The sequence below is a fragment of the Apis mellifera genome, linkage group LG6, assembly GCF_003254395.2.
Source record: "Apis mellifera strain DH4 linkage group LG6, Amel_HAv3.1, whole genome shotgun sequence".
NCBI lineage: Eukaryota > Metazoa > Arthropoda > Insecta > Hymenoptera > Apidae > Apis > Apis mellifera.
In genome coordinates this window covers 13,022,350-13,035,822 of record NC_037643.1, presented here as the reverse complement: position 1 = coordinate 13,035,822, position 13,473 = coordinate 13,022,350, and the positions used below count along the sequence as shown (strand labels likewise).

Here is a 13,473-nt window from a genome sequence, read left to right as displayed (position 1 = left end):
TTATGAAATGTTTTTTTTAAATTTTTAATAAAAAAAATTTTTTAAAATAAAGAAATTATACACATTTATATAATAAGTTTTATATGATAAAATATAAAAGATGATAAAAAATTTACATTTTAATAATACATATAATATTTATGGAATTCAATGACTTTTGTACTTTAAAAACTTACATCATCGATTTAATCTAATCTATTACAGACCTATTACTAAATATTTATATAAAATATTACAAAAAAGATATCCTATATTTGTATTACTTTTTTAAATTTATATAATATTTATATTAATAAATTATATTTATGACAAGAAAGTAAAAATTTTTAAATATAATCAATAATAAAATTATAATTTTTTTTAAATTTAGCGTTGTATATCATCCTTTATGTTATAAATATAATATTATTGATAAGACCAAGCGCTAAATTCAGACAGTGGTAGAAATGTGTACTAAGCGAGTCGTTTCTCCGAGGATTCGTCTGCAAGTGATCTTAGTGATCTTTCCGCATGGTTGCTAGATTGTATATTAGTTCTCACTGTCAATTTTTGTATCGGTGAGATTAGAAAAGAAAAGTGAAATTAATAGAAATCCTTGTCATTTCAAGTCAGTGAAAAATTCGTAAAGAATGACTGGTGCAAGTGGCGCGAGCGTGACCGGTCCGCTACCAAAATGGCAACTTGCTTTAGCTGTTGCAGCGCCGGTCGCACTAGGTCTTGGTTATATGTATTATAAAAACAGCTCTAAGCCTTCTTCAAAGCCTAGTCGCGGTAAATCAAAGAACTCAAAAAAAAATGGCGCACCAGCCACCGATAAACAAATATCAATCGATATTGATTGTCCTCCAAAAAGTACAACTGAAACAGAGGTTAGAAAAATTTTGACGATTTATCATTAACAATTTATAATATATATTTCTTTAAGCATTTTCAAAAAAAAAAATGAATTTTTAATATATTAATTTTTCATTATTAAATTTTTATAAATAAATTTAAACAACAAATAGAGTAAAAGTAAAACAAATACACTATTTGCATTTTATATTTCATTTATATAATAATCAAAGATATATAATTGTAGACTCTATTGGAAAAAGCTCAGAGATTAAAAACTGAAGGAAATAAACAATTCAAAATAGGAAAATATGATGAAGCAATAACTCAATATAATAATGCTATTGAAATATGTCCAAAAGAGAATACAGAAGCTCTTGCTACATTTTATCAAAATAGAGCAGCTGCTTATGAACAACTGGTAAGAAGATTTTTATATTATAATTAAATATTTTATAATAAATAAATATAACTATTAATTTGAATGACATTAAAATATATTATAGAAAAAATATAGTAGCGTAAAAGCAGATTGTAAAAAAGCTTTAGAATTAAACCCAAAATATGCCAAAGCATTATTACGCCGAGCAAGAGCAATGGAATATTGTAATGAATTAGAATCAGCTTTAGAGGATGTGACTACTGCTTGTATTTTGGAGAATTTTTCTAATCAAACTGCAATTGTAATGGCAGATAGAGTTCTAAAACAATTAGGTAAATTATATATATGTAATATAAGATATATAATATTTAATAAAATATAAATATGAATTTTACACTTTTTTCAGGTAGACAGCATGCAATGGAATATTTGGCAAATAAAAAATTAGTTATGCCTAGTAAATATTTTATTAAAACATACATCATTACTTTCCATAAAGATCCTGTTCTTTCAAATCTTCAAGATATTAATTATAATAATTTACCTATGTAAATATTTTGAAGTTCTCTTTTCATATCATTTTTACTTAATATATTTTTTAATTATTATTAATTTATATAATTATTTATATAAAAATTTACTTATATTTTTTTTAAATTTTTTTAGGGGTTTTGCAAAAGCTTTAAAGTGTGTAAAAGAACAAGAATATGATGATGTAATACCACTCTGTACTGAAGTAATCAACAGTTCTGAACCAGATATACTGCCACACAAAATGAAAGTAGTATTGTTACGTGCTACGTTTTATCTTCTATTAGGACAACATGATGCTGCATTAGAAGACTTTGGAACTATTATAAATAATTCTACTGTTTCAAAAGATATAAAAGTGCATGCCTTGATAAAAAGAGCTGCCTTATTTATGCAATTAGAAAATCCAGATAAGAGTTTCTGTGATTTTGAAACAGCTATTGACCTTGATCCTGAGTGTGGTGACATTTATCATCATAGAGGACATGTAATGATAATTTTTTATAATATAAAAAATTTTAAAAATTTCTTAAATGTAACAAAGTAAAACAAAATAAAATTATTAGGAATATTATATTATAATGTAATTGATAAAAATGTATTACATGATTGTAGGTAAATTTACTCATGGAAAAAATAGATGAAGCCAGAGAAGATTTTAAGAAGGCTGTTGAACTGAATCCTAACTTTGGAGTAGCATATGTACAAAAGTGTTATGCAGATTATCGTTATGGAATGATGGAAAGAAGTAAAGAATTAGTAGAAGAAGCTATGAGAAATTTTGAAAATGCTTTTGAAAAATTTCCAGACTGTCCAGAATGTTATACTCTATATGCACAGGTACGAAAGCAATAATTCAAAATCAGTAACAAACATAAATTTACTATATTATATTATATTATGGTATAGATGTTAACAGAATTACAAGAATATCGAAAAGCTGATATTTATTTTGCTAAAGCAATTGAAAAAGATCCATGTAATGCTACAGTTTATGTACATAGAGGTTTATTACATCTACAATGGAATGGTGATGTAGATAAAGCTATTGAATATATTAATAAAGCATTAGAAATGGATGATAAGTGTGAATATGGATATGAAACTTTGGGAACGATTGAAGTTCAAAGGTAAATTGATATTTTAAAGCATATACATATGTTCTTTTGATAAGTAAATTTAAATAAATAATAATAAACAATAATACTTTTTATATATATTTTTCTGAACTATAATTTTTTATTTTTTTAACAGAGGAAATGTAGAGGAAGCGATGAATCTATTTGACAAGGCCTTGGCGTTAGGTCGCACAACAATGGAACTTACACATATTTTCAGTTTGAGAGATGCTGCAAAAACACGGCTCAAGATAAAAGAGAGATTAGGATCAGATGTAATGTTAAATTTCCAAAATATTTCATAAGTTTTTATGAAGCTATTAAACATTGAAATTTCAAATAAAAATGCACGTGGTTACCAGAAATAAGAAGTGAAATTTGATATCTTCTATATGAATATAATTTTATACAAGGTTTTAATAGAAGTTCTGCAATAATCGAGACATTCATTGCTTTTACAACTATTTATACTATATAGTTTAATATAGTTGAAGTTATATTGAATTTATTAATAATTTATTTGATTCATGAAATTTGCTTCTTTTATGAGAAAAATTTCAAGTATGAAATAAAAGTTAGTATTATAGTATGAAATTTTTTTCTAATAGTTTCTATAATAACAATTTTTTAAAATTGCATTTACAAAAATATTTAGTTTATTTTTACTAGATCTAAGATTCTATTCATAATTATTAATTTTAAAATTTTATGTGATCATTATCACTTGTTTCACGAATTTAATACAATACTATTTAATATAATAATATTATTACATTTAAATTGCTAAAGTATCCTAAAAATTCTTTGCTGTATTTAGAAAAATATATTTTATATATATATATATATATATATATATATATATATATATATATATAATTATATATATATATATAATTATATATATATATATATATATATGTTATGCGTTAAAAATGATGATTAAAAATTCGCATAATTTAATAATAATATTTGTAAAAGTTTACCATTTATTGTAATCATGAATTTAAAACTGTATTTTGTATTATTTTGTATATAAAGCTTATAATTTTTAATCAAGTTATGTATAATTTATATATAAAAATATCAATATTATTGTGTTATATTATTTCCTAAGTTATAAATTTCATTTTGTTGTAACCTAGTTCCTGATGAATTGTGATATTTGTGATTAAATACTATTAAAACTTATAAACTGGAAAAAAATATATTTTATTTATTGATATTAATAAAAAATAATATTTACATAATATATAACTGTTCATAAATGTACATTCAGAATGATTACAAAGTATAAAACTACATTTTAAAAGATTTTATGTAAAAAACTTTTTTTACATAATATACATATATTACTTTATTATAAAACAACAAAGTAATTTTGTACTTTTTAAATATGTGTGTTTTTAAACTTCATAGAAGATAGAAGCAAGAGGATATCTTATGAGAAATGCCAATGAACTGCTAATAATCTGAAATATTAATAAATTTTAGCATATATATTAATATATAAATAATGAAAATAGAATGCAAATTATTAGATTTCATATTTTTATATTTTTCATATATAAATATGAAAAAAACTTGATATTTGATATGAATAATATCATAAATTAATACTAATTGCATAGTAAATATAGAAATCATTTCGTTGCAATTCTTTTATCTTCTAATTTAATTTTTATATTTTCATGAATATTTAAAATATGTATTTGCAAATTTTTTTCGATTTTTATTTTTCTGTTTCTATTTTTATTATTACAAATTTAATATTTGTATCATATTAACATATTTTAAAATTTTTACGAATAATTTCGATTTTATTTTAATAAAAGAAAGATTTGTGATTATCAATTTTGTTTTTTATTATATAAAATTTAAATTTGTAGCAAAACAAAAAATATATTATATTATATAAATATCTATATCATCTTCAAAAAAATTATATATTTTTTACAAAAAAAAAATTTTAGTTGAACATTTAAAAAAAATACGAAATTTACGATTGTAATTTACAAAAAAAATTTCTTTTACATATTTTTTTAATTTTCTATTTCTCTTAATAATTTGCACATTTCCATATACATATTTTCAAATTATTTACAAACTATTAAATTTCTAATTTCTTACCTGAATTAGCAATAAAATCAATGTAAGTGTAGGTTCTTTCATCGGACCAGTTTTTATAAGTACATAATTAATTAATGTAAGATTATTACAAGTAACAATACCTTTATCATCTTCTTGCCATTTTATTATGTTTAATTTCCTAAATATCCATGCTATAAATTTACCTATAAAAAAAATTTATTTAATTTCAAATCAAAATGAAAATCATAAATAATCGGAAAAAATATACAATTCTCATACCTATAATGCCTATATCTTTTTTATTAAATATTGCAGTACTAATTTCTAATTTATCAGTTTTTTTATTATACCTATAAGTAAATTTTATTATGTAATAATTTTTAAAAATTATTATAGAAGTATATATTTGATTTTAAAACTTACTTCGGCAATCTGTGCCTAGGGCATGGTATAAAATGAAACAATTGTGGCACACTATAAAGAAAATTAATTATTTGTGGAATGAAAAAAAGTAAAGTTGTTTTACTGAAATGTCCAATAATACCAACAACAGCAAATGTCATTCCAGATAAATAACAAAAAGTATCACCTACAAATACTTGTGCTGGGTACCTTGAACAAAAAAATAAAATTTTTGAAAAATTAATTTCATTATGTACAAATATTTCTTATATATTATCATTTATTATTAAAGCAAAAACATTTTAACAATTATAAAACAATAATAAAATAAATAAAATTAAGGAAATTCTTAATTAATTATATAGAATCTATTCTTAATCAATTATATAGAAAATAAAAATATAAAATAAAGATATCCTTTTAATTAATCTTTTTAATTAATTAAAACGATTTTTTTTAATTATTATAAAAGATAATAAATTAAATATAAAGAATTTTATATAATTTTATATAATAATCGAATATAAATTAGAATATAAATTAGATAGGTTAGATATACAAGCTTTTTTAAATTACTAAAAATGAAATATTTGTAATATTAAATATTTTAATTTAAATTAAAATATAGATAATGATCAATTTATAAATTTTATTCTATAATTGAAAAAATGAATATTATTTTAAATAAAATATATAATAATCATAAATTATACAAAAATTCATGGTTAATATATGTTTAGTTTAATATTAATTTATGCAGCTAACTTCCATTTATTATTATTATTCGTAATTAAAAAATTTTTCATAATTAATATAAGACGCGTGCGCCTTAAGAGAAATTACAAATGCGCTTGCCAGTGAAATATAGTAAAAGAGATTGCGTAGAAGAAAGCATTTGGACGAATCGGGCGTGGTTTTTCAATTCGTTGCATTCTCGGCAGGCGGTCAGAGTAATTTAATAAAACGATGGAATATTTTTGAATAATAAATAAAAATTTGCCAAAAAATAAAAATGTGGCATTATGTTGCGAATAATTCTACAATTAGTAAAATACCAAAAGTTGGCTAGAAAATATTCAAAATTTCATGTTTTAAAAAAGTTGTTAATAAGCGATTGAGGCCATTTAAAATTAAATGGCACGTCGGGGAGCAGTGACATCACGATTCAAACGTCACGACGCGAAGGTATTCATATTCTTATTAGCGTCAGACCATATTGTGAATTTGTATAAAAATTATGTACACCTTGTATTCGAAACATTATTGGAAATTGTTTGCCGATTAATATTCAAAATTTCAACACAAAGTGAAAACTACACTCTATACACAAATCTTCATGTAATAGAAATTTTTCTGACATATATATGTTTTTTTATTATTTTTATATTTTAAAAATGATTTTTAACTATTAATTATCATTTACGTTAAGCGTAACTATTTACTTACTATAAAAGTGAAAAAAAAAATGTGAATTCTAATTGCTATATAATGTATCATCAGCAAATTCGAACTTCATTTCATAGACATATATATACATATTTATGGATGGGCTCTTTTAGCAACAAAAATGTTATGATTAAAGTAAAATTCTTACAAGACATAAAATGAAAGATTAATAAATTGAAACAAAAAATAGTGCCATGCAGCCCCGTCTAGATGGGAAACTGGCTTTATTATATACATTATTAGTTCTACAAGTTCTAATTGTTATAATTTATGTTGCTACAACTCCTCCTTCTGAATTAACTGTATCTACAACTCATACTTCTGTTACATTTGTAAAATTTGAAGAATCACAAGTAAGATTTAAATTATTTTATTTACTTTTAATCTAATTTTAATATTTTAATTTTATTTATAATTTTGAATATTTATATTAAATTCTAGGAACCAAAAATTCAGCAAACTAATTATAAAAAGTTTCCCATCTACCAGACAATCAATGAAGAAATAATATTAAATGAAATCAAGACTTTTACTTTGTTTGAAGTATACAATCATACTATTTGTTGGAAATATGGAGTTGATGAATCAAAAATGAGAGGTAGTGAAGATCTTCAAAAATGTATTTGTATACATGGGTGGCATGGCTCAGATTGTGGTCAGCCAGAAGTTGTTTGGAGAGCAATTATGGCATCAAAGCAAAATGTTAAATTAAAACATCGTAAAATAGCTAGACGTATCATTCATACATTTTTTCTACATGAACATAACTCAGCAATTGCAGAAGTGATAGTAGAAGAACTATATAATGTAGTAGATCTTTTTGTAATCTGTGATTTTAGTAATGCAGAGGATAATTTCCATCATAAACTACTTAAAGGTTTATTACAACAGAAACAGAAAAAAATTTTATATATTAATATATCAACGAAGTTGCACAAACCATCAAGAATATTATCTAAATATATTTGGGAAAAACTTAAGACTGTAATACGAAATTTAAAAGACGATGATATTTATATAACAACCGAACCAGAACAAATATTAAATTCCAGGGCATTAATGTTCCTCAAGGTATATAATGGATGGCCCCAACCTATTGGTTTTAGATTAAGATGGTCTGTTTATGGATTCTTTTGGCAACATCCACTTAAAACAATGATAACAGTTGGTGCATGTACAATTGGATTAATGCGAGAAGCTTATCAATCAAATTCTATCATGTTGGAACAACTGGAAGGAGATTTAAGTGAAAGAGATAGTCTAAGTCTAGTGATAGGAGATTTAAATCATTATGGAGGGTGGTACTGTTATTTATGTCAGGCACCCGCGAATATTATAACCAGTTTACATAATAAAGTTAAATCTAAAGAAATTCAAATAGAAAAAACTATTGATGTACCATTCATTGAGGACCTAATAGGAAGTGGATTATGGTTAGATGGGAAAACTAATCTTCTAAGAGTCTCTAAATCTCAGGACCTCTATTTTGCGCCTGAAACAATACTTAATAATACATGGAAGTATGACTGGCTAGTAGAAAATTTTTATGCTAAGTTAGACTATTATTGACATATTAGTCACACCTGACTGTGATATTAACTCATACTCAATACTCAATGTAAACTAATATTGTACTGAATTTATATACTAAAATAATATGTTGAATGAATTATAAATGTTAAATGATTTATATACATATAACTTATAAAGAAAACATATAATTATTTTTTTTTATTTAATTATATTCCTTCATATTATTAGATTAGATTAAAGATTTTATTATTTATATATATTTATTTGCTTAATTTATATATAACTTACCAATTAAATTTTAATAATCCCAATGATGTTGCTATATATGGAAGCATAAAATATAATGAAAATTGATGTGCTTTCCAGAGATCTCCTGATAATTCTATTAGATTAAATAGAAGAATACTAATTGAAATTATTAAGCTTTGTCCAACTTCTAAACCATTTATACCAGCTAATATATTTATGGCATTTGTACAAAATACTGCTAACATCCCCATATATAAATAATAAAATATCCAGAGATCTACTGAGAAACCAAACCATGGTCTTAAGGGTTTTGGCACAATAATTAATGTAGAATTAAAATTAATATAATACACCATCAAAAGTGGTAATGAAGCAATAGTTGGTAATAATAATTTATGGCGCCACCGAAGATCCAAAACATCATCAGCAAAACCCAATAATAACATACAACAAATTGAAAGTAAACCTGCCAAAAACTCCATAAACTGTAATTGAAATTTGTTACATTATATACTATTTATTTTTAAAAAATTTATTAAAAAACTACTTATAAAAATTATTTGTTACCTCATTATGAGGAAAATTTATATCATTAAGAATATATTTTGTAAATGGTATAGGAATAAACAAAAAGAGTGTTATAAGAAAAAGACATCCAGTAACAACACCTAAGGCTTCAGGCCTGTAAATGAATTTATACATATAAATTACCTGTACTTACATTAATATCCACTAGAAGAATAGATGATGTATAATAAAAATTGCTATTTTTGATAAATTCACTTACACTTTTTCACCACTCTTTTTATTCATATCAATACCGTATAGGTTAGCTTTAATAAACATATTTTTTATTTTTGGGATTAAACGTATAGTTAAAAAATACATGATAATTGACATAAAAAAATTAATCAAAATTGGAAAAATAAATTTCCAAGTATCTTCAGTGTATTTTACATTGAACATTTTTAAAAATTTTATAAAAATATTAAACAAGTCGGATTACATATAACAAACGGATGATTGACGTGGCCAATTACAAATATAATCAATTATATATGTCATTTTTTAATAGATAGATAGTATAAATATAATAATATTTCTAAAATGATATATAAAAAGATGATAATTTAATGAATATATATTTTATTTTCAAATATACATTAAACACATTATATTATTTAGTACTACATAGGTCACATGGTAGTACACCAAAAAAGAAGAAAAAATTGTTATAAAATTTCACTCCGATTTGTAAAATTTTAATAACAACAAAACTAACAAAATATTTTTATTTATTTTATCTATTATTTCATTTTATAATATTTAATATTTTTATAGTATTTTATATTAATGATAGTTCTTTTGATTTTTAGATGTTCAAAATTTTTTATGAATTATATACAATTTTAATAATGGTAAAAATTTGGTTTAAAAATGACATTTTAGTCTTATCAAATAAAATTCATACTTTGATAAAAATTTCTTTTAAATGAATATATAAATTCATTATTAAAACAAACATTTTTCTTAGAATACGATTGAGGTAATACAGTGTAACAATTTTAAACATTGTTATTATTTAAATATAATTATTTAATTTATTGTTTTATTTTTAATTTTAATATATAAATTAATTATATTTTTTAATTTTTAATTAAAATTTAATATACATAAAATTTATAATAATGATTTTAATTATGTTTTAATATTGTTTAACCTAAAACTGTCAAATATAAAATATACTTTTTTTCACAATGAAGAGTGAAATAAAAATAATATATTAAAAATTATATATACGAAAATCTATATGATCTTATTGATTAATAATGAAATTAATATGTATATTGTATATTGTATATAAATTTTTTTATTTTTCAGTGCAAACTTATTATTTTTTATACAATTAATTATCTAATTTATAGATGGATAGCGAAAAACAAAAAGATGAGATCATTGCATTGGAAAGTATTTATAATTCAGAAGAATTTTTATATCACAAGGAAGATGATCATTATCAATGTACTTTTATGATATTTATAAATCTTCCAGCAGATTATCATATTATATATAAGAATTCTACACAAGATGAATCTGAGCAAAAGATTAAAATCTCTTATTTACCACCATTAAGACTTCATGTTTTTTTACCAAAAAATTATCCTTCTGAGTTACCACCTAAATTTACTTTATATTCATCTTGGTTACATCTTTCATTATTAACTATATTATGTAAAAAATTGGATAAATTGTGGGAAGAAAACAAAGGACAAGAGATATTATTTACATGGGTAGCTTTTTTACAAGAAACTTTAGAATTCTTAAATATACAAGACAATCTTAATATGAGTTGTGCTTACACACATTATAAAGAAGCTTTAGAAATAGCACACAATATTCATAAAAATAAAATAGATAATATAGATAAAGAATGTAATATTGAAGATGCAAAAAATAGAACAATGAAAGAAGTTACTACCAAGCATTTAAATAAAAAAATGATAAGAAAATATTATGATAAAAGAGCTATTTTAGATTTTCCTATTGGAAGAAACCCTATACAAGCATTAATTGATTATAATGAGAAGCGTAATCAAATCGAATTCAAAAAAAATTTCTATACTTGTAAGATTTGTTTTGTGGACAAAATAGGAGAACATTGTACACAATTTTTACCTTGTGGTCATATATTTTGCAAAGATTGCATAACTGGTTATTTAGAAGTAAGAATTAAGGATGGAAATGTGCAAAATATTTATTGTCCAGAAGAAAAATGTACCTCTGAAGCAACTCCTGCTTTGGTAAATATTTCTATTTGTTTTCTTTTAAAAATAATAATAATTTTCTTTAAAAAAATAATAAATTTATTATTTAATATAATCAAAATCTTATTACTGTATTTCTAGATAAAGGACTTAGTAAGTTCAGAATTATTTACAAAATATGATTCTATATTACTAAATGCCACATTAGATACTATGGGCGATATAGTATATTGTCCAAGACGTAGCTGTCAATATCCAGTTAGTCGTGAACCAAATGAACAAATGGCAAATTGTCCAATTTGTCAATATGCATTTTGTGTTTATTGCAAAATGGTATATCATGGTATAGAACCATGTAAAGTTTATTCAGGTATATATCTTATTAAAATAAATTAATTTTTAATATTATTAAAATATTATTTGTGATATTTTATTTAACATTTTAAAAATCTATAAATTAATGTGTTAATTTTGCCTTGTTGTAGCTGAAATACATAAAGTGATAGCTGAATATCAAGAAGCTTCCGATGATAAGAAATTACAAATGGAACAACGTTATGGAAAAAAACAACTTCAAACTTTAGTAGAAAATGCCATGTCTGAAAATTGGATTAAAAGTAATAGTCAGAAATGTCCTAAATGCCAAGCTGCCATTGAGGTATTTAAATTTGTATATATATATATATATTTTTTATTATATATAGATATATACGTAAGTATATTTATATATAATATACTAGCATGTATTATTACAATGCATTTTTTACAATTATTTTGCAGAAATCAGATGGTTGTAATAAAATGGTGTGTTGGCGATGCAATACATTTTTCTGTTGGTTATGTGGTACTATTCTTGATCGTAAAAAACCATATAAACATTTTCAAGATATGAATTCTAAGTGCTATAACATGTTATATTATGGAATGCTAATTCAAGATGATAATGCAGATATTCATAATTTTCCGCCTTATCCAATTTATGAATTAGAAGATGAAGACTTCTTCGAAGACATTGTAGCATAAAAATAAAATAAAACATTATCACGTTCAAAAAATAGTAACCGTTACCTGTTACTTTTTTTTTTTTGGTGAATATATAATGAATTTCGAAGGTTCAGGCAACACATAAAATATGTTAATTAAAACTACGTTTATTTAATTCTTATTTATAAAAGTATTCATGTACAAAGAAACATAATAAATGTATATAGCAGAATTAGTAGCAGAATAAAATGTAATCCGATTAATAATTGAAAATTACGATTAATATAAAATCCAATTATTAATCGTGATTACTAAATAATCAGTAATTATTGATTAATGAAGAAAGGAATAAGAAATTGTAATCGATATTCGTAATTGCTTTATTAATTAATCATGGAATGATCACATTTTTAATTATGATTTAATTTGTACTGTATAACAACTGTGAATATTTTTTTAAAAATATATATATTTTTTACATAAAAAATGCTTAGAATAAATTATTTATTTTTGATATAATTTGTTTTTAATATAACTTTTAAACATTTTATCTGATAATTTATATTTTTGGTTTTTGGTTTATCATTGTAGCGTATGAAAATAATCTCTCACAGGATTTGAAAATAGTAGTATAGTATCGATATTATATAAAATAAAAATTTTTTTTATTGGAGAATATTTGTTTAAAATACTTAAATTTCATTGTTGTGCTCTGATATCACTTTGTGTATACATGAAATGTGATATTTTTAATTTTGTTTTGGAAGTACATAAATTTTTTGAAATGTCATTATTAAAATCTTTCAAGTATCATTAATGATAAGCGAATAAGCTAACGACAATCATTAAACGATTTAAAAATTACTGATTAATGATTACAAATTACAGAAGATAATCATAATTGCGAATTTATTTCAACGATGATCGACTGATTAATAATTACAATTACTATGATACATTAAATAATCGATTACAAAAAAATTAATTATTAACCAATTCTGGTATATAGTATATAATATAGTATATTTTTATTGTATGTAATACAATAATCATATAAATATCGAGTAAACTGTAAATTCTTCATAATTTTATAAAAATTTTGTATAAAATATAAATATGTATACTATAATATTTTATACTC

The 13,473-nt window shown here is 22.4% G+C and overlaps 4 protein-coding genes across 6 annotated transcripts; 3 read left to right on the top strand and 1 right to left on the bottom strand.

Annotated features, from left to right (window-relative positions):
• The first annotated feature begins 424 nt into the window (after window positions 1–424).
• Window positions 425–3,566, top strand: LOC726081 (mitochondrial import receptor subunit TOM70). The gene is made up of 8 exons (XM_001121853.5): window positions 425–869; window positions 1,082–1,255; window positions 1,341–1,548; window positions 1,623–1,764; window positions 1,883–2,234; window positions 2,363–2,587; window positions 2,657–2,877; window positions 3,002–3,566. The coding sequence occupies exons 1-8, from the start codon at window positions 630–632 to the stop codon at window positions 3,168–3,170; spliced, it is 1,731 nt and encodes a 576-aa protein (XP_001121853.2). The 5' UTR covers window positions 425–629; the 3' UTR covers window positions 3,171–3,566.
• A 484-nt stretch (window positions 3,567–4,050) lies between these two features.
• LOC552327 (UDP-N-acetylglucosamine--dolichyl-phosphate N-acetylglucosaminephosphotransferase) lies at window positions 4,051–9,644 on the bottom strand. Its single transcript, XM_624703.5, has 7 exons — window positions 9,371–9,644; window positions 9,151–9,265; window positions 8,623–9,068; window positions 5,377–5,565; window positions 5,233–5,303; window positions 4,993–5,156; window positions 4,051–4,334 (listed from the first exon to the last, which is right to left on the bottom strand). Exons 1-7 carry the CDS (start codon window positions 9,547–9,549, stop codon window positions 4,269–4,271), a joined length of 1,230 nt encoding a protein of 409 aa, XP_624706.1. The 5' UTR covers window positions 9,550–9,644; the 3' UTR covers window positions 4,051–4,268.
• Window positions 6,305–8,471, top strand: LOC100578875 (beta-1,4-mannosyl-glycoprotein 4-beta-N-acetylglucosaminyltransferase). 3 transcript variants are annotated; one of them, XM_026441206.1, is made up of 3 exons: window positions 6,305–6,540; window positions 6,915–7,154; window positions 7,243–8,471. In XM_026441206.1, the coding sequence occupies exons 2-3, from the start codon at window positions 6,996–6,998 to the stop codon at window positions 8,368–8,370; spliced, it is 1,287 nt and encodes a 428-aa protein (XP_026296991.1). In that variant the 5' UTR covers window positions 6,305–6,540; window positions 6,915–6,995; the 3' UTR covers window positions 8,371–8,471. The 3 variants fall into 3 exon arrangements, with proteins under 3 accessions (XP_026296991.1, XP_006562488.2, XP_003250107.2); XM_006562425.3 differs by having other exon boundaries at window positions 6,879–7,154; XM_003250059.4 differs by having other exon boundaries at window positions 6,305–7,154.
• Window positions 9,645–10,111: 467 nt separating the features above from the next.
• On the top strand, window positions 10,112–12,700 carry LOC552305 (E3 ubiquitin-protein ligase RNF14). The gene is made up of 5 exons (XM_006562424.3): window positions 10,112–10,129; window positions 10,509–11,384; window positions 11,490–11,718; window positions 11,834–12,006; window positions 12,129–12,700. Exons 2-5 carry the CDS (start codon window positions 10,509–10,511, stop codon window positions 12,369–12,371), a joined length of 1,521 nt encoding a protein of 506 aa, XP_006562487.1. The 5' UTR covers window positions 10,112–10,129; the 3' UTR covers window positions 12,372–12,700.
• The last annotated feature ends 773 nt before the right edge of the window (window positions 12,701–13,473 follow it).

Excerpts from the sequence above, each read along its gene's own strand:
- LOC726081 (XM_001121853.5), top strand. The coding sequence starts at position 630 with ATGACTGGTGCAAGTGGCGCGAGCGTGACCGGTCCGCTACCAAAATGG. Across the intron at positions 870-1,081 it reads AAAGTACAACTGAAACAGAG|ACTCTATTGGAAAAAGCTCA; the intron begins GTTAGAAAAATT and ends ATATAATTGTAG. Across the intron at positions 2,878-3,001 it reads GGAACGATTGAAGTTCAAAG|AGGAAATGTAGAGGAAGCGA; the intron begins GTAAATTGATAT and ends TTTTTTTAACAG.
- LOC100578875 (XM_026441206.1), top strand. The coding sequence starts at position 6,996 with ATGCAGCCCCGTCTAGATGGGAAACTGGCTTTATTATATACATTATTA. Across the intron at positions 7,155-7,242 it reads TAAAATTTGAAGAATCACAA|GAACCAAAAATTCAGCAAAC; the intron begins GTAAGATTTAAA and ends ATTAAATTCTAG.
- LOC552327 (XM_624703.5), bottom strand. The coding sequence starts at position 9,549 with ATGTTCAATGTAAAATACACTGAAGATACTTGGAAATTTATTTTTCCA. Across the intron at positions 5,566-8,622 it reads GGATTATTAAAATTTAATTG|GTACCCAGCACAAGTATTTG; the intron begins GTAAGTTATATA and ends TTTTTGTTCAAG. Across the intron at positions 5,304-5,376 it reads CCTAGGCACAGATTGCCGAA|GTATAATAAAAAAACTGATA; the intron begins GTAAGTTTTAAA and ends ATTTACTTATAG.
- LOC552305 (XM_006562424.3), top strand. The coding sequence starts at position 10,509 with ATGGATAGCGAAAAACAAAAAGATGAGATCATTGCATTGGAAAGTATT. Across the intron at positions 11,385-11,489 it reads CTGAAGCAACTCCTGCTTTG|ATAAAGGACTTAGTAAGTTC; the intron begins GTAAATATTTCT and ends CTGTATTTCTAG. Across the intron at positions 11,719-11,833 it reads ACCATGTAAAGTTTATTCAG|CTGAAATACATAAAGTGATA; the intron begins GTATATATCTTA and ends GCCTTGTTGTAG.